The 19,902-nt window shown below is 47.4% G+C and overlaps 2 protein-coding genes across 2 annotated transcripts in view; one reads left to right on the top strand and one right to left on the bottom strand.

Annotated features, from left to right (window-relative positions):
- Positions 1-19,902, top strand: part of LOC126541652 (uncharacterized) — a 223,802-nt gene that overhangs the window by 184,047 nt on the left and 19,853 nt on the right. The window contains exons 2-4 of the mRNA XM_050188506.3: positions 11,267-11,562; positions 17,211-17,625; positions 18,669-18,778. Of these exons, the coding sequence (XP_050044463.1) occupies positions 11,412-11,562; positions 17,211-17,625; positions 18,669-18,778 (676 nt within the window). The 5' untranslated portion in view covers positions 11,267-11,411. The remainder of the gene's footprint in view (positions 1-11,266; positions 11,563-17,210; positions 17,626-18,668; positions 18,779-19,902) is intronic.
- On the bottom strand, positions 1,522-4,791 carry LOC126541653 (histone H2A-like). Its single transcript, XM_055076820.2, has one exon. The coding sequence runs from the start codon at positions 2,806-2,808 to the stop codon at positions 2,374-2,376; it is 435 nt and encodes a 144-aa protein (XP_054932795.1). The 5' UTR covers positions 2,809-4,791; the 3' UTR covers positions 1,522-2,373.

Below are 19,902 nucleotides of genomic sequence, written 5' to 3'. Positions count from 1 at the left end.
CATAAGTTGAGATTTCACCAAAGAGTTCACTAGACGCCTTACCCCGCCAACGCAATTAACTGCAATCTACTTGGCGTGTGTATTTTTTGTTTTGTTTTCGTCTTTTTCTTTTCATCATTTTTTTGTACGGCGGACAGTGCGAAATGACGAACGATTTTTCGGGCCCCCAAGACACCGCCCCCACAGCGGACACCGGGGCATTAACGTAATGCCCTCGGTAGGCCTGGACGACCGCACGATGCGGAGAAGATGAATTGTTTACGTCGTGTTCATGACGCTGACCACTGGTTGGAGATGAGTCCCACACAAGGGCCCGCACACTTGGCGCGCTCGCACTAATGCAAGACTCGGAGGATAACACGCTTTCTGCTTCCCTCCGCCACCCTCCTTTCCTCTTCGTCGCCGTTTGTGTTTCGTGGGCGGGTGCACGCGCATGCGCACTTGGCGGTGTTTGGGTACGTTCAGCGGCGAGAAAGAGAGGCAGTTGTTGAGATGCTAGAAACTGCGCCCCGTATTCACGAAAATGCTGTTAGGATATATATATATATATATATATATATATATATATATATATATATATATATATATATATATATATAAAATAAAATAAAATAAAATAAAATAAATAAAATAAAATATATATATATATATATATATATATATATTGTAAGCACTATTAACGTACTTCGTCGTTTTCATTTGTACATAGCCATCATCATCTTCCCTCTTCTTCGACTTCTTCGCGCGTGAGCTGCGGGCGTTGCCTTTTTTGGAATAAACAGCGCTGGACAACTTGATCGGTCTCGGTATTATAAAGTGGTGGAGGTACGTCAAGATCCCGACGTCCTCTCGCGTTCCCGTCCTCCCTGGAGCTCCGTTCCGGTCGCCGCCTGTACCCAGCACCTCCACCACTTTATAATACCGAGACCGATCAAGTTGTCCAGCGCTGTTTATTCCAAAAAAGGCAACGCCCGCAGCTCACGCGCGAAGAAGTCGAAGAAGAGGGAAGATGATGATGGCTATGTACAAATGAAAACGACGAAGTACGTTAATAGTGCTTACACTAACTATATATATATATATATATATAGAGAGAGAGAGAGAGAGTGAGTGAGTGAGAGAGAGAGAGAGGGGGGGGGGCAGGGAGCTTAACCAGAGCGGAAGGTCCGATTTGCTACCCTACGCTGGGGAGAGAGAGGATGGAGATAAAGTGACGTGAAAGTAAACAGATAGAGGAATGAAGGGAGAACGGATACACACTTGCAGTAGGTCATTGTCACCGCATACTGTATCACCGCACATCACAGTAGTACTTGTGGTACTATATGAACATCAGTTCAGGCAACAGCCGCATGTCCAAGTCTGTTGTCCTTAAAAAACTGAAACGGTGCCTTCGTCGCCATTCGCTGCGATGGCTTGTGATGCCGGCATTCTAAAATGATTTCTTCTGTTAAAGTACTTTGGTCAAAGCGTGCTGTCACAATTACCAGCGATCGTCTCTGTAAATTATAGCGAGGACAGTTACAGAGAAGGTGCTAAAGAATTGTTCGTAACGGCATATACCAGCGTACTGTGTTGGTCGTATCATTGTACGTGCGTGTGTGTGTTTAGGTTCTTCTTTTATCCGTCTTTCTTTCTCACCTATTGCATCCCCTTGCCCCTCCCCCAGTACAGTGTAGCCAACCGGAGATAATCACTGGTTAACCTCCCTGTCTTTCCTTTGCCTTTCTCTCTCTCTCTCTCTCTGGTCGTATCATTAGCAAAGGCCAGTGGCAGAGCGCTATTACGAACGAATAGCTTTGTAAATTTGGTCCCCTGTTCCGCACCTTATTCCTTTTTTTTTTCCTTTTCCCCTTTTCCTGCAGGACAGAGTACCTGTCCGAAGGAGTGTAGCTCGTTGCCTTCTGCATCATTAAAAAATTATCTCTCTCTGTTTGCTGTTGTATGTACACCTTAAAGAAAATGATGTCAAGTGGCATTTTGTAAATATTGACACGTGCACTTGTATATCTCTGTCGGGTGACCGCGTTTCGCCGCCTGCCGGATGTTGTCGCGCAGCGCGGCCGGAGGTATCTGGGGTGTTGTCGGTGGTTCTATCTGCCGTCTGTTTTTACCGAACCTTGTGTTGTCTGATTTCATCGCGTGACGTGAATGGTGTAGAACTTTGTGCAAGGCACGCGGGTTCCAGCGATTACTCTTGAACATTCGACGTCTGATGTATAAAAGCCGATGCCCTTGACCCGCTGATATTTAGACAATCGCCGACTGTGTTAGCCGCTGTCGCCGTTCTTTGACCGTAGCCTGGGTTTTTTTTTGTATAACTAATTTATTTTGATTGACGGTACCTTTTGACGGCGAGTGTGACGAGGCCCCTCAGTAAGTCTGGCTTCCACCGCCCGCATCGGCCCCTTTGTGGCCATTCTGCTGCAGCTGACTTCCGCCGGACTTCTTCGGGAGCAGCTCCTGTGGAATGCTGGGCAGCACGCCGCCCTCGGATATAGTGACGCCCGACAGCAACTTGCTGAGCTCCTCGTCGTTACGCACGGCCACCTGCAAATGGCGGGGCGTGATGCGTGTCTTGTGGTTGTCGCGAGCCGCGTTTCCCGCCAGCTCGAGCACTTCAGCCGCCAGGTGCTCCAACACTGCCGCCATGTAGACCGGGGCGCCGGCGCCTATACGATCTGCGTAGTTGCCCTTGCTCATCAGGTGGTCGATGCGATCCACCGGGAAGTGAAGTCCAGCCCGCGACGATTGAGACTTCCCCTTCGTAGTCTTGGACGCCTTTTCTGCTAGTGCCCGGCCGGACATAGTGGACCGCACGGCTAGAAACGCAGTGCCCGGCCATGTGTGCCTACTATAGGAGCTTTGTCAAAGTCTTTTCACGCATCGTGGAGCCGCTAACCATCTAACCAAATGAGATGTCGAGTTCAAGTGGGAAACGCCGCAGGCCGACGCATTGCCCACTTCGCCGGCACTTGCACACTTCGACGAGGACGCCGATACCGAAATCCACACTGACGCCAGTAGCCTAGGCCTCGGTCTACAAGTCCGGAAGAAAACACTCTGACGCCGACTGCCTATCACGCGCCCCCATCGTTCCCCCGCCGGCAGACGACGAGGATGACGACGCCTTCCTCGGAATAATAAGCGCAGAAGACTTCACTAAACAGCAACGAGTAGACCCGGAGCTAAAAGGCCTCGTCAAGTATTTGGAAGAGAACACCGACGTTGTCCCTAGGGCATTTAAGCGCGGATTGTCTTCGTTCACGCTACAAAACAACCTGCTCGTGAAGAACTTCTCACCAGTCCGCGCCAACAAACTTCTTGTCGTACCGTCAGCGTTGCATCCAGAAGTACTGTACGCCCTACGTGACGATCCAACCGCTGGGCAGCTTGGATTCTCCCGGACGCTGTCGAGGATGCAGAAAAGGTATTACTGGCCGCGTCTGACCGCCGACGTCGCCCGTTACGTCAAGACATGCCGAGACTGTCAGCGATGCAAGACACCACCGACAAGGCTTGCAGAATTACTACTGCCGATCGAACCTCTTTGCCGACCATTTTAGCAGATCGGGATGGATTTTTTGGGACCGTTTCCGATGTCAATATCCGGAAATAAGTGGATCGTCGTGGCGACGAACTCTCTCGCCCGATTCGCTCGAACTGAAGCTCTACCGAAAGGCAGTGCAGCCGAAGTGGCGAAATTTTTCATCGAGAACATCCTGCTGCGACATGGTGCCCCAGAAGTCCTCATCACCGACAGAGGAACAGCCTTCACAGCAGAACTCACCCAAGCCATACTGCAATACAGCCAGGCAAGCCACAGGAGGACAACTGCCTACCACCCGCGGACGAATGGTCTCGCGGAGCGCCTGAACAAGACCCTTGTCGACATGCTAGCAATGTACGTCGACGTCGAGCACAAGACATGGGACGCGGTACTACCGTACGTAACCTTTGCTTACAACACGGCGGTGCAAGAAACGGCACATATCACGCCGTTCAAGCAGATTTACGGCAGGAACCCGACCACGACGCTCGACGTCATGCTGCCGCACGTCGCTGACGAAGAGAATGTTGACGTCGCTACCTATCTCCAGCGCACCGAAGAAGCCCGACAGCTCGCCCGCCTACGGATCAAGATTTCATCGCGTGACGCGAATGGTGTAGAACTTTGTGGAAGGCACGCGGGTCCCACCGATTACTCCGGAACATTCGACGACTGATGTATAAAAGCCGACGCGCTTGACCCGCTGATCATATTTCGACGATCACCGACTGTGTTCGCCGCTGACGCCGTTCTTTGAGCATAGCCTGTTTCTTTTCTTTTTCATTTCTTTTTTTTTTTGTTATTTTTTGTTTTTTTTTTTAGGGGGGAACAGGTTAGCGAATAAAAGTTAGTTTCGTTTTTCACAGTATTGCTATTGTGTCATTTACGGTCACTGTCACGTGGCAATATTATGTAACTGTTCGTTTGTGTCTGTTTTGACTTCTCATGATATGTTCTCCAGTGCCCTTCGCATAATCTTTTTATCCTCCATTTGCTCTATTTCCCGTGACAGACCGACCCCTGTTGCGCACTAAGTGACTGTTATGTACGCTATGATAGGAAGCACAATTCGGCGGTGCCCACCAAGAGCATTTATCAAACCACAGAAACAGCAAAAAATTTACAGCTTACGGAACAACAAAAAACAATAATAATGCCCGAGCGTTAAGGAAGCAATGATAGCAGAATTACACCATACTACAGCAAGCAATGCGAAAACAGGACAAAGATTGGAAGTACGTACCATCGTCACAGGCGCTTGGGGGGGGGGGGGGGGGGGGGTATTTGCAGCGTTTCTCTCTCTCTCTCTCTCTCTCTCTCTCTCCATATGTCTCGCCATTGTGCAATAAACATTAAAAAGAAAAAAGAAACTGCGACGTGTCATCCCTTTCTCTAAAGGTACCTCCGTTATCGCGCTGTTCGCCGTACTATGGCGTCATACAATCAAGTACAAACAACCCTTTTGTAGAACTTGGTCACTCACAGTGCTTATTTGTTCGGGACATAGAGATTCAATCTCTTTATTGATCATTACCTATTACGTAGCATCACCGTAAACACTTCCTTGCGCGTGTGTGGCTTTAATTCGTCCGATTGCAATTTTCAGCATATTCAATGTTTATACGCTCACTGCAAGTCCTTGAAAGTGTTACGAAGTACAGCTGTCATTATCTGACGCCTCTCGACGTTACGCAGGCGCACACTTTTCCAGACGAGAGGTGTCGCCCCTGTGTGTACTAATGGACACCTGAACACCGTTAAATTAGCTACGTGAATTTTTGACAAAACCATTCTTTTTTTTTTTTTTTCGCTGCTTAACTTCCTGTTATGCATCCGCCCTCCTACCCACGTCTGGACGCTCGTTCCAACGACCGCGAGATGGCAGAGTATATTAGCGTAAAGTATTGTAACTCTACCACTACCACTAGAGCTACCACGCTGTGCGCAGTTTCGCAGCGACGGTTGCGTTAACGGTAAGACGGTGACGCTGTGTCGAAGTACCGTAATGCAAAAGGAAGGAAGCGGCCTCATACGGGCAGCTGGATGGATATAAGGGTCACATCGAAATAGGAACAGGAAAATAAAATATGCAAATACAAGAAGAAAGAGATAGGCAAACATCATCGCAAACGGACATTGGTGCGGAGTCGAGCAGCGGGAGGAAAACGCGAAGGTTGGAGCTAAATCCCGACACCTCGCGCGAGGTCGCGTGGTGCAACAAACCAGTACGCGGTGACAGTGCAGGCAGCGAAGCAACGAGAAAAGCAAGGCGTGTCTGGTCGTTGCGATCCGTGGCGCGCGAGCTATATCGACTTCCGCAGGAGAGCCGCTGGTGCGCGCGAGGAAAAGAATTCGACGCACCCCGCTCTTCACCCGTCCGATGCTCGAGCAGTAGCAGCAGCAACAGGCCGAGTCCCAGCGAGCAGAATGACAGGCCGGCCTGGCCAGGCAGCCGCCATCGATTCGGCCTCCGGTCCGAAGGTCACGTGGTTCCTGACGGCCGTTGTCGAGCCGATGGGATTGCACCTCGGGGGAAGTACAGAGGAACGATGAGACAAAAAGAAAAAAAGAGAAGGGGGAAAAACGGGCGGAAGATGCAAGGCCGGCGGACTCGGTGATAAAGGTCAAAGTTCGTCTTTATGCACAACGCGGTGGAGACTATATAGTTTTTAGCTTCTCTATACTTCTTCTTACAGCCGTCCGCTACTGTACCTCTTATTTTTCGCTCTTCGTATTCGTCATCTGAGTCGCTATTCCATGTTTCGAAAGCCGGTGTAGACAAGGCAGGTGTAGCTGCTCTTCAAAAAACAATAATCCGGGAATTTTTATGCTGTCCTTTTCATTTCCTGCACCAAGGATATCTCATGGACCCTGGCTAGTGTTTTGTTTTGTTTTGTGTGTGTGTGTGCGTGTGCATGTGCGTGTGTGTGTGTGTGTGCGTGTGTGTGCGTGTGTGTGTGACGAAAAAATGTTATCACTAACGGAAGAACAATACATCGGCAACTGCGGTCACTAATATAAGCGATATTAATCGGCCTACTTTTATGTTTCAGTGCTTACAGTACGTGCGGGTTGTATCGCGGCCGCGCTGTATCCAGAAAGCTTAGTGCGCAGTAAAACCATTGTTTAGCTGAGTTGCTTCGTAGTTGATTAGAACTCAGTGCGACAGGGGCGAAGACAAGATACACGGCAACACAGGGCAGTGCTTGTCCTCTGTCTTTTTTTTTTATTTATCCTGACTTCCTTTGTTTTCTTTTTTCATCTTGTATTTGTATCACTCGCGCCGTGTTCTAATCAATTAATCTTAAAGTACTCAGGCTTATACCACCATTGCTTTGTAGTGAATTTTTCTTCTATGTCTTCTAACACTTTTGGGCCCGTATTCACAAAGGACTTCCTATGCTAGAATTGCATGGAAGAAGGCGATCCTGCGAGTCGTCATATTGGCGACATTATTATAGCGAAGGCGGTCAGTCAATGACAAAAAAGCTTTTCGAAAGAAAAGCTTTGTGGATATGGCGTCTGCACCTGTAGTGCACCTGCAGTGCACCTGTGGTGCTGAGTGCATCGTTAAACCTAATGGTATGCAGACGACTGCCAGCCTGCTCCGTCTGCGTTGAATTGCAGTCCCCACAAATATAGGGTAAATAAAATGGCAGTATTGCGTCTGTGCATCACACAAGGTCAAAAACAAAGAAAAGAAAGAAAGAGCTATTGAGCATATTTTATATCACTGAACTTTAGTACCAGGAAAGAATCACTAACCACTTGACGACGGCACATGGTGAACACAAAACGCATGTACAGACCCAATTGAGGCCTGTTTAGAGCGGGGGAGTAGTGGGCCAAAATTACTTTAGATAATTCTGGCGCTGCGATCTTGCGGCTACCATGAAAGAAAAAGGGTAGTACACGGATTTTTCTAATCGTCGTGATTGCGACTTCAGGCGTTCTTGTGACGTTATTTATCGCGCTTTATCTTTCTAAGCGCATGAAACCGATAAGTTTCTGTGGACATGCGTAATCATTTCGGAATGCTGCGTTTACAGGGAAATCTTTTGATGAAAATGATCAGCTTGCAGAGTCACAGAGCAGTTTAACGCCAGAAGCACGAAGTTTAGGCAAATCTACGTATTAGTCATTCGTTTTTGACAGACAGTAGTTGTTACTCCAGTAGAACTCTCGATAGCGAACAACGATGCTAAAGCTTTATCCTGATGGATGGCCCATTCAAATACCTTGAAGGATAAAGAGGTCTGATATTTCAAGAGGTTCCAATCGGCTTCTTAGTAATCGTCAGTATTTATCGATGCGGCATTACTGTCCAATTTTTTATAGCATGAGATTCATGAAATGTCGGCGCCCTTGAGCGGCTGAAGCTACTGTTTAGCCCACAGAATAAATATATACTAAAAATGTAAGAACAAGGCAGAACTGAGCAAAAAATACGAGTCAAAAGAAGGAGAGATAGAGAGAGATATAAATAGAAGACAAGAAGAAGGAAAAAGAAAGGCACGGAGCCAGGTGACACAAATGCGAGACACCTGACAACAGAGGTCACAAAAACACACTGTAACACACAGTCTGCTTACATATATATATACACCAAAGTAAAAAAAAAAACACGAAGTCACATCGCAGAACGGCAGACGAACTCGGGCGCAGAAACAGTAAGCTGCAAACACGGTCGTCACAAACGCTGTCTTATCGTCACCTGTCAACCACAGAAATCCGGAAGATATCCTGTAAATTAATCTGCGATATAGAAAGCCTAATCAGAACGGTGACTAGGCCAATGACTCCTTAGAAAATCCCATAAACCACGCGTCAGAACGACACGCATGCTGAGCACTCATTCAATTCGCAGGAAACTGACTCGCCCATATATAGATAAACGCGCAAACACATTTCGTGCTCTGAGGGACTGCGTTTCCCGGGTCGTTTGATTGGGAGTTCAACGCCGTGCACAGAGCTTTATCGTGCGTACACGAAGCATTAAGCATCGCCACACTTCTACGTGCATTGAAAGCACGCACAACGCGTATCTAACACGCGTCCATGTGGAGCTATCTGTAATGAATGATTAACTCGCGCAATTTTTGAATACGGTTCAGTGCTCGTCAATCTTGTGAAGCTGTGGAATACTTGATGTAGTTAAGGCCGGGACCACCGTTTCCTAGACCACACGCTATCGATCGCTGCGCCACTCGTTTAACTTCGTGCCACTGCGGACGCGTGTGGAAATGCGCAGAACGATGGGTTGTGGTTCTGGTTATTCGAACGGCAGTTTGAGGATTCTAATCCAACTGGCGTCATGCGTACGCTTTTTTCGTTTGCTTCGTATTTCGTAATTTTTATTGGTCCTTATCTGATTGATTGGCTTCGTTGCATTGATGGAGCATGCCTAATTTATTTCATTCAATAGCTTTTTCTCTATTCTCATGTGACTAATTAACACACACATTAAATACCCTTATTCTATGCACCTACGCTGCTCGGCAGTTGCGAACATATATAGGAAACGTGTTCTGTGCTCATCCTTTAGTCCCTTTCGTTGATGCGGCGCAGTGTTTCGAGCTTTGGACTTCAGCTTAGTGTATGATCACAGAGCTCAAGCTAGGCGCCGACCATGTAAACTCTCTGGAATAGACTTTAGCCCGTGAATATTACATGTTTAGAGATTCGAATTTCGCATGGTTTAGACTACCAGTCCCTGGTTGTGCACTATACATTATTTAATTATTCAATATGGCTAACCTGCTTGAAGAAAAGAGGAAGGAAAAACGAACCCGGCAGCGATATTGCCAACAAGTAATATCTGTTCGTAGTAGTTAATATACGTGGTTGTTTTCGATACTCAAATTTGTGAGCACACTTTGTTGAACATAAACGATAAGAATATGAACGCATAAATGAAGACTTAAAGCCAAAGTTGGCACAGTCTTCCTTAAAGAATGACTTCAAATGAGTCGTTTATTTGTGGCGCGCAATCAAATGTCGGCAATGGCTTCTCGAAAGCCCAACTAAAACTGCCACAACAAAGTTATCGGTTTCTGAAGGTGACGAAGACATGGATGAGCCATCCGTAAAATCCGACATGCTTGGCCTTTTTTTTTTTCGTAGAGCGTAAACGCCAGCGATCTTTACGCGATTTACGACTGACTTCTATGCACGCTAATAACGCACTCAGGGTTTTACAGTTTGAGAATAAATTTTCTCTTTACCATTTTTGTACCCCGGACGCGGAATACCCCAGCAGCTATGATAAATGCAATAAACAGTCGTTAAAGCAAGAATAAATTATGAGTAATAATGATGTGTTTCTTACTGATGGCTAATATAATAGATGCGCATTTCATTTCGCCGACCAATATATGATTCTTATGACAGCTTTTAAACACCGCAAATGTTTGTTAACCTTCCATAATCGGGTACAACATAAGGAGGCAGGAGTGTCCCCGCCCAGACGACCAAAGTGCGGCAGCTAATTGCCTCTGCGACTAAAGAAATAGTCGCGCTCAATAATCCCGCCCAGTTCGAAGCGCGGGCGACCATGGTCTCCGCTGGCGGGGCAAATGGCCGTTGGGCTTATGACGTCAATCTAGAGCGCGCGCCCATTGGTGGAGGCTCGTGTACATCCGCTTTTGAAGGACAAATGCCGCTGCCTTCAAAGTTGCACCCGGCTACAGAGTAAAACATGAATACTGTGTCGACTCAGAGGGAGGTTAGACGACTGCTAGGACGAATGCACCGGCCATAGAGAGGGCGAAGATATCTTCGTGCTGTTTATACCTTAGCCTTCTCCTGAGCTGTGAACATCCTGCAACCCACCTACGTATGCTAGAGAAAGAAAGAGAGCCCGTACTCGTAAGCGCTCTCTGGGATGAGAAGTGACACTGCAAAGTATTGATAGGTTTTCTTGTTCCGCCGCACATGAGCAAGATGCGTGCTGGTTCCACGGAGAGCCTCCACTTTCCCCTCGGTCGTTAGTGTTTGCCACATTACTTTGCCACATGTAACGCATCAGTGTTCCGATGGTGCAGCAAGAGCTTGTGCCTGTATAGGGAAGCGTTGCGTCGTCGTGATTGCATTTGACGAGACTACTGTTGCTGCTGCCGAAATATTAGCCACGACAATGTAGGAAACGCCGAAGGAGATAGTTCCTCCACTGCCACGCTTACGCTTTTTGCCTTGTTTGTTTCTTGTGACGGCGTAATGCGCGATTTAAAGGCGCATCCCACCCCCTTGTAAAATGAAACGATCTCTAAAACAGTTGTGCGTTCAGGTGCGCGATGTCTTCCTTCGTCCGCGCCCCTTTTCACAAGACGATATTGAAATCGGGGCCGGAATAACTTAAAGGCTTCCTTTCGCTCGATTCTATTCCATTCATGTCATCCACCAAACACACCCGGCCGATCGCGGTGATAGTGCAGGCAGAGTGCCGCTCAAACGAGTGACGAAGTGGGAATAGAAAACAAATTGGAATATAATCGTTACGTTATCACACCTCAGATTTCACCTCACGCGAGTAAGCCGGAGGCCGCTGTGCGCCCCACAATAATAACAATCTTTTTTCTCTCTATCTATCTATCTATCTATCTATCTATCTATCTATCTATCTATCTATCTATCTATCTATCTATCTATCTATCTATCTATCTATCTATCTATCTATCTATCTATCTATCTCACTCTCTCTCGGTTTTGCATTCGCAGCTGCTGCCCTTGGCCAGCGACTCCCGCCCCGCCGAGCCTGACCTCTTCCTCCTCCCTCCAAGCCATCCGGGAAGGAGCGCTTCCCCGCAACCCTCCCCTCGACGAGCCTCCCGCAAGGTAGGGAGGGAGCCGAGGGAGAGCCGCCATGAGCGAGGCGAGCCCACGGCGCGAGCCCGCGGTGGGCAGCTCGTCGTCGCTGACGTCATCGCCTGCGTCCAACGGCGCCAGCAGGCGGACGCCCGTCATCCGCCTGCACGGAGCGCCCACGCTCTCGCCGCGACCAGCGCCCAAGAAAGGTAACTGTACACGGGAGTCGTTCTTCTCCCCCCCCCCCCCCCCCCCCCGCCCATGCACTTCGTCCGTAGTTGTTCTGTGACTCTGGTTGCGAAACTCTTCACGCAAGTAATCTGTCTTGTCCTCCTCTTCATAACCCTCCTCCTGCTTCTTCTTCTGCTTTCTATATTTTTTTTTTTCGATTATCAGTATCTCATGATACGTACGTACACAACCGGTCACTGCTGTTTCCCTTTTTCTCCCGCTTGGTTCTTCCAGCCAGTCACCAACCGGACACTTAATGTGGTTAACCTCACTGCCTTTCACCTCTTGTTTTGCTTCCTTCACTCCTTGATCGGCACCTCTCTCAGACTAGCTGTCTTGCTGTTCTCTCTTAAGGCCACCTCTTTTCACCCTGCCACAAAATTCAATCTTCATTGCCCGTTTGCCGATGTACCTGTAGTCTCCTTTTATTACGAAGGCAAACCATCTTTGTCGTCTTTAAGCACTCTTGACCACTGTGTAATCGGTCGCTTACACACAAACTAAAAAGAACCTTCCACGAAAGCACGCTGCGGACGCTCCGTGTCCCCTGCCGGCTCCAAGAAATAAAGCCCTTACTTCTCGCACAAGCTCACGAGCGGGATGCCCAAGTTGCCCAGCAGTAAACAACGACCACGCCGGTTGCCACTCGCAATACGCGCAAAAACAAGGAAGCTTAAGGAACGCATGCGGAAAAGACAGGTCACAGCACAAATATACAACACAGGGGATTTATGAACGCGGTCTACAGGGCATCGCATTCAATAAGCCACTTCGCCATCCTATCGCAAGCCACACGGTGCGACGTTAACATGCACCTCCGAAGGTATAGTTAGGTAATACTGCTAATACGTACTCAGCTGTGAGTATCACTAATGTCTCTCCAATAAACTAGGCCGCTCTTTAGCAAATGTTCCAACAGCCATCGGCTGTCGAAAGCTGAAGCGGGTATATGAATCGCGAGGAAAAGGAAAACCAACAAGAATTAGCAAAGGTGAATTGCAGGCGCCGTAAGTGAATTCCCTCTAATCGTATTTTGCCGCTGCACACATAGGTTGAAACTGGCCATATAAATGTAATAGGCAAGTCTACGACTGCCAGCTACTAACGTCGTCACGGATCTCTTCATTCTAAACTCTTGGAGAAAAGAAAGAGAAGAGACGCTGAGCAAGGTGAAGGAATTATTGAAAAATTGACCCTCCGCCTCCCACCTTTGTGGAAGGCGGAGGGTCAATATTTTAATAATTCCTTTTAAGCACCCCCACATGTGCTTTTTTTTTCACAATGAATTCCCCTTCATTGTTAACAAGGCTGCCAACAAGGCATGTTAACAAGGGTGTGGGGACCGAAACGCAAAGTTTTCAATAATTTCTTTACCTGGGTCGTCCTGTGTTCTGTTTTCTTCACGCTCGTTCCCGGCCAGACGCAATTTTTTCACATTCTCGACTTCACTCTCCCTACTCGGTCCTTTCTTCTTGCCCCATGCCTTCTGTGTAACGCAGCATCCTCATTTCAGCCTCTGGTATCGTCTGTATGTGCGCAATTTAAGGTGCCCTCGTCTGCCTATTTAATAAGGGTAATTGCGAAAGCTATCTCTTTCCTCCATCCCCCTCTTCAAGCTGTCCCCGTGTTTCAAAAAATGTGCACTATGACTGACCCAACCTTTCCGCAGCCGATCGCGTATTCACCAGCCTCATTTTAAAAGAGTGAACAAAAAATAAACACAGTACCTCTTTTCGCGAGCCGCCGTTGCGAGTGAGCATACAGCGACAGCTTTTACGGCCGATATTGAGCTGGCTCCAGCTCTAGTTAGAACCAACTCATTGTCTAGTCACCTGCTTTTGACAGATTGTGTGTCAAAGTGGCGCCAAATAATTAGGCCCGGGCGCGGTGCGCCCACGCCTCGGATGCCCGTCTGCGTTCTTTGCTCAACGGGAACGCGTAGAGCTGCCGAAACTTGAAAAAATTGGTTCTAGAAAGCGGCCTGAACTGCGCATATCGAAGCCCAGTTTTGCAATCCAAACGACTGCTGGCCTGATCCCGCTTCTCCTACGCCGGACACTTGTGCCTCTGAGGCCGTTCTCTACCTGGGTGTTCATTACGCAAACCGGCTCCTTTCGCTGTACACGTTCACGCCCATTTCGCAATGCGAGTTTCTTTTTCCGCGACTCTTCTCCGACACTCGCGTTCCCCGTCTTCTCTCTCGCAGCGCACCCTGTCGCATTATCCGGACACGATGTCGCAGCCTCGACGTCTCGAGTGACGTGTTACGCGGTGCTGACCGAGAGGGTCATGCGATCTTGTGTGTCATAGTCGTGAAGGCCGAAGCGAATGCGAGTAAACGACGCGGCTGGGACCCTCGTATGATTAGAACGAAGACAACTGTTACATGCGCCGCTCGCTGCCCGACCTGTAGGTGAAGCGTTTCGCAGAAACTCAGGTTTCTGAGGGATTGTGCCCAGCGGTCAGCCTTCCCAGAAAACCACATAATCACTCGAAGAGAGACATCGCGCCTATTGCTGCGCTTTGGTCCTGACTACGGGCTTTCAGCCGTGCAGTGACGCAGCTGTATGTTATTGAGAAAGAGGATAATTTAGGCGAAGTGACGGCAGAAATTGAATGCCATCTGAATAAACCCGCCTGTCGCAATGCCATCATCACCATCCACGATGTCCAGCGTCATTTGGCTCGTCTTTTTTTTTCGTTTCTGACTTGGTGTTTCTCAATATCTATCTATCTATCTATCTATCTATCTATCTATCTATCTATCTATCTATCTATCTATCTATCTATCTATCTATCTATCTATCTATCTATCTATCTGTCTGTCTGTCTGTCTGTCTGTCTGTCTGTCTGTCTGTCTGTCTGTCTGTCTGTCTGTCTGTCTGTCTGTCTGCCTGTCTGTCTATCTATCTATCTATCTATCTATCTATCTATCTATCTATCTATCTATCTATCTATCTATCTATCTATCTATCTATCTATCTATCTATCTATCTATCTATCTATCTATCTATCTGCCTGTCTATCTATCTATCTATCTATCTATCTATCTATCTATCTATCTATCTATCTATCTATCTATCTATCTATCTATCTATCTATCTATCTATCTGCCTATCTGTCTGTCTGTCTGTCTATCTATCTATCTATCTATCTATCTATCTATCTATCTATCTATCTATCTATCTATCTATCTATCTATCTATCTATCTATCTATTCATTCTCCGCGGCGGCGTTCATCGTCGGCGCATCCACATCAGGCTACGTGACCACCGGAATTTGAACCATTTGAAAACGAATCATAGCAGTTACTGCATGTTACTTACTTTGACAGCGATTACAACGTCGATTTCATATGGCGAAGTATAAACGCATTGACGCAATGAAGGACATCACGCCAGAAATGCACGGAAAGTCTGTTCCGTGTGGGAATATTTTACATTGATACTCGGTGTATCGCTAAATACATCACAGATAGCAAAAAATTCGGTCACTGGCCCGTCACGTCGCAGCTTCAAGGTTTCAGGCCGCATGTTATCTATAGCCTCTCTCACACTATGTGGCACTGTAGTTGAAGCTACAGCCGACGTCAGTCAATCGTCGGCGGCGTGATCTGCCAAAATTAAAGCGGCAGTCTAAATCGAAAAAAAATGCGCATATTAAATTTCTATTACGAAGCCCTGACAGCCTCGGTCAGGAATTACTTGTGTTATTCGAATAGCATCACACATTCATAAAAAATGTACAAGAAGGTAAGCATTAACGGAAATATGAAGGTTTTGTAGGTTGCGCAGAAAATAAAAAGAATAAACTCCTGCATTAGTTAACACGATATCTACGAGCCATCATGAGGCTGCAGTAATGATTTGAACAAATGTGCGAGTTTATCACTGACGCGGAAAGGTTACACGGTGTAATAGAGAAGCAAACTGGCATCTGAAAGTTTGAAGGATGAAGGATCAGCGCCGAAATAGGCATCTCATATATCGAGATAAAAGTAGGTCAGATGCAAGAGTGCTAATTAATTATGTATCTCGAGTCACCGGGACCCAAAGAGTTCCAGCTACGTTTTTGTCTGCGAACTCAACAAAGGTATATACAAAGTAGCTAACAGTAAAAGGACTGCTACAGAGCTCCATGATCGCGGGGCGGTGTTCAAAAAGTATCGGGTTCCGTGTGCGTAGTCTGCGGTCACCAATCGATCTCGACAGCTTCCACGAAAGGCTAAAACAGGGTGCAAATGAATAAGTAATGGAGTTAAAGAGCGTGAAATAGGGTGAAATAGGGTCACTCAAACATGTATTTCTATAAAAACTTCAAGAACCATCATTACGATCCAGTATCGTAATCTGGTCGCTACTCATAAGGCATCTGTGTGGTCGCATCTGCTCTCATAGATAAGCTAAGGCGTCCGGTGCGATACTTCTGAGAGGTTACGAGCTTAGCAGTGGCATAGGCAAAGAGGAGATTAGGGCATTCGAACTCCTTCTGAATTTCGCAGGTTGTAATATATATGAACGCACACATGGCGGGCTGAAAAATCCTTTAAAACATCACATCAGCACTAAGCAACTGAAGATGCGAGAGAGAGAAAGATAATGAGAAGATGAATTCGGACAGGCCCGTTATGTCGCGAGTATGGCAGTTTTGTCCTTCACTGTCCTTAGAGCTTTTAGACAGAGAACGTTATATGCTTAGAAACTGGATCACAGCATGTGTTCTCGTGTGTGATATAAAATCTGTGTGCGTTTTCATGCATGAAGCAGTCACTGTTGGCCTTTCTTAATGTGTGTACTTCAATTCTTGCAACGAAACATTTCACTCCTTTTATGCCCATACTACTAGATGTCATACTGCCTATACTACTAGATGTTTATGCCCATACTACTACATGTCAAGATCATGACGACATGGTTGTCATGATCTTGACATTCATGACTATAAAAGGAGCCAGCCCAGAACTGCTGAAATTTAATGCATTTGTTGCGCCACTACGTGCGCCCACATCTTTTTGCGCCCCGTCAGATAAAGTAATACCACACTTGAGTGACTTTTTGATTCCATTAACTAAATTGCTGCGAATGCCCCTCATAAGCGTGCAAACTATTATAAGCGCGTCTTGTACCCCCATTCGCACCCTCTTTTTCATCTGTCTGCACTTGAAAACCACTTAACTACCCGTTACCGCTCCCAAGCTGTTCCTCGTTACCTCACGCCCACTGTTCCGTAAGCCTCTTTCCTACTTTATCTACTGGAGCATCGCTCTGCGCAGTCCAGGGATTCGCAGACACCGGATCCGAACAGCGTGCATCTGACTTCGCGAGCCTGGCGATAGCGGCACAACTGTTAATCGTTGTGAACGGATGGACGAACGGACACGTTCAGTCAATTTCAGAGCCATAGTCACATTTCTTCCAACACCCAGCGTGAAAAGCGCGCCGATTCCGGAGGGTGTAGGCGGAAAGTCACATAAAGCTTAACAGAGGCCTGCACGCCGCATTCTCTAGCCTTACAGATGCTGTTCGCAGTAAAATTTGCGCCGTGTCAACTCTCTAGAGTGTCGTGGCCGAGAAAGCCGTCTTCCGGCTGCAGCTGGCGCTGACTCCGCGTGATCGTTCGTCGCAGGTGGACGTCGTGCGTCCGAGTTCTGCTTCCGCGAGCCCCCCGAGTACGTGCACCTGGCCCCGCCGCGGTCCACGGTGTCCACTCCCCCGCCGGGCCGCAAGCGTTCCGCGTCGCTGCCGCATGTGCGCAGCCCGTCGCCCGTGCCGCCGCCGCTGGCGAGAGCCGCGCGGGCGCACCATGCGGCACAGCAGCAGGCCAGGCAGCAGCCCGGCGGAGACGAGGAAGGCGACGAGGACGATGAAGAGCGCCGCCTCGACGACGACGACCAGGAGGAAGAGGACGAGGATGAGGCCGCCGCGGACGGACGGGACACGCCCCCGCCCCCGATGGCCGTCTGCCCCGAGGAAGAACCCGGCGCCGAGACACGCCAGCAGCACCGGAGCCGGCTGCTAGGAGCAGCCACGGCGGATAGGAGGTGACGTCATCCGCTCACTGGTCGAGCGATTGATTGATTGATTGATTGATTGATTGATTGATTGATTGATTGATTGATTGATTGATTGATTGATTGATTGATTGATTGATTGATTGATTGACCTCATATAAAATCAAAGGGCCGCGTTTGCATTCATTGAGATTTGGAAGACGCGCAGCTTGGTCGCCTTTGTTGCACGGTATTTGGCAATAGAGGTTTATTTGATGACGAGTTTCGCTGTACTTTCTCTTCTTTTTTCTTTTTTCTTCCTTGCTATTCTTCATGCGGGGGCTATGGTGCTCTTTAATTAAGGAGATCGTCAATCGTGATGGCATCAGAAATTAACCATAAATAGGGGGGGGGGGGGGGGGGGGAGTGTAGGCCAGGTTTCAGGCATTAGTAGAAAGAACCGAAGAAATAAATTAAAGAATAAAATAAAAATGCGAAAAGATAAGAAAATTTACGGGTATACTAATAGTGGCTATCTAATGAGACAGCTGTTCGACTGTCTTCTTTTCTTTTTCATCTGTACTGTGCTTATACGTTTTACATGATGGCAATTTGCACTTAAGACTGAATTGTCCATCATGTGTGGTAGCGCCATTTGCATTAAAAGTAGCAGCAGACACCGTATGCAAAAACTTTACGCGTACAAAATGCACCTCAGCTGTTCAAGTTATCGAGGTGGATGGCAGCAGGACCTTATGTCGTTAGGCTTGCGTTTATGACGCAGAGTCAACCTTTCGGTACTTCATGGGAACACAAGCATCTAACATCTGTCGAACTAACCTGCAAACAATTGTTAAAATTCAGATGAACGCCCATTCATCAATACAATGCACGCATTGCCAAACGTTCCATTGAAAAGAGCTTTCGACGTAATTTAGATTTTTTAACTTGTTCTTTTACACGATGTCTCCTGCACGACAAACCTCCACGCTAGAAATGCATTAACTACAAAGGGGTAACACATTGCGCGGTCAAATTCTCTAGAGCATTTCCTTGTAAGCCATCTGACACGAGGCGCTCTATGATGGACGCAGGAAGTCGACGCCCTGCCAGCCGAAATTCATGCAGGGCCGAAGAGGGCGGCCTTCTTTGGACCTCACCGCCGCACAGGCATCCGGCCACATCACGCTAGGTAGCCACTTGGGTAAGTGCACGCTCACTCACTCACTCACTCACTCACTCACTCACTCACTCACTCACTCACTCACTCACTCACTCACTCACTCACTCACTCACTCACTCACAAAGTCACGCACGTACACGCGCGATGAACTTACGACAAACAGGCGAACATCGACGACGTTTCGAAGAAAGAGAGGCGTAAAAGAGAAAAAGGGTGAGAATTTTAACAGTCGCGCGTCCGGTTTGCTACCCTGCACTGGGCGAAGGTTATATAGGGACGAAAAGAAAGGAGGTGAGGTAGAGCATCAGTTCCGTGAGCATGACGTTTCATAGGCTACTGCGCACATGTTGCAGGCACCTGTACATCTGGCTTTTCCATTATAAGAGTATTTGTGAGGAGAAGCCCACTTGCCATCTCCAACATTACCATCTCTAACATTACCATCTCCAACGAACATTTATTCAACCGGTGAATACATGACAGCCACTATTCCAAGTTTACATGCGGCTGTGTAACTGAGAACGTTGTCATTACAACGGTAAGCACTGCAGCAAATAAACAAATAAATAAATATACGCATCACCCACTATTGCACCTAGCTCGTGGACTAGCACTTCAAATTCCAAAGAATTATTCGCGTGTTTGCACCGCGTCTGCGCAGAGAAAGTCTAAAAAAAAAGAAACGGGCCTCATAATCAGAAAGTGGTTTCGGCAGGTAAGACCCCATAGTTTAATTTAAAGTATAAAAATTTTGTTGTTTTTCTATAAGTAAATTGTGACCTTCGTTAACTAAAGCCGAGCAGACATTGTTGAAATCAATAATGTCACAGAACTTAACGCAGGAACATCAACGTGCCATCGCCACATGTCTATAGCTTTTGCTTTTTTTTCTGAAGTTTTACGCCCGGTGTCGTTTAATTTTTTTGTCTTCCAGAAGCGCAATCATTAAATCCAAGTTGGTACTTCTCTTTGGTGCCCTTTTACAAAAAACGTTCGCATGAGCTGTCACTGGTATGTACTATCATTACGACCTAGTAATGATGCCTAAACTGCAAACATGCTTTTGCAACCATCGTTTGTCAGAGGCCGCCGACTTAATCGACTCGCCGAAGAATAGCCCATGAGCACAGGCACTTAAACAGGCG

This window comes from Dermacentor andersoni, chromosome 2 (assembly GCF_023375885.2).
Source record: "Dermacentor andersoni chromosome 2, qqDerAnde1_hic_scaffold, whole genome shotgun sequence".
Lineage (NCBI taxonomy): Eukaryota > Metazoa > Arthropoda > Arachnida > Ixodida > Ixodidae > Dermacentor > Dermacentor andersoni.
This window is presented reverse-complemented; position numbering and strand designations above follow the sequence as displayed.

Excerpts from the sequence above, each read along its gene's own strand:
- LOC126541653 (XM_055076820.2), bottom strand. The coding sequence starts at position 2,808 with ATGTCCGGCCGGGCACTAGCAGAAAAGGCGTCCAAGACTACGAAGGGG.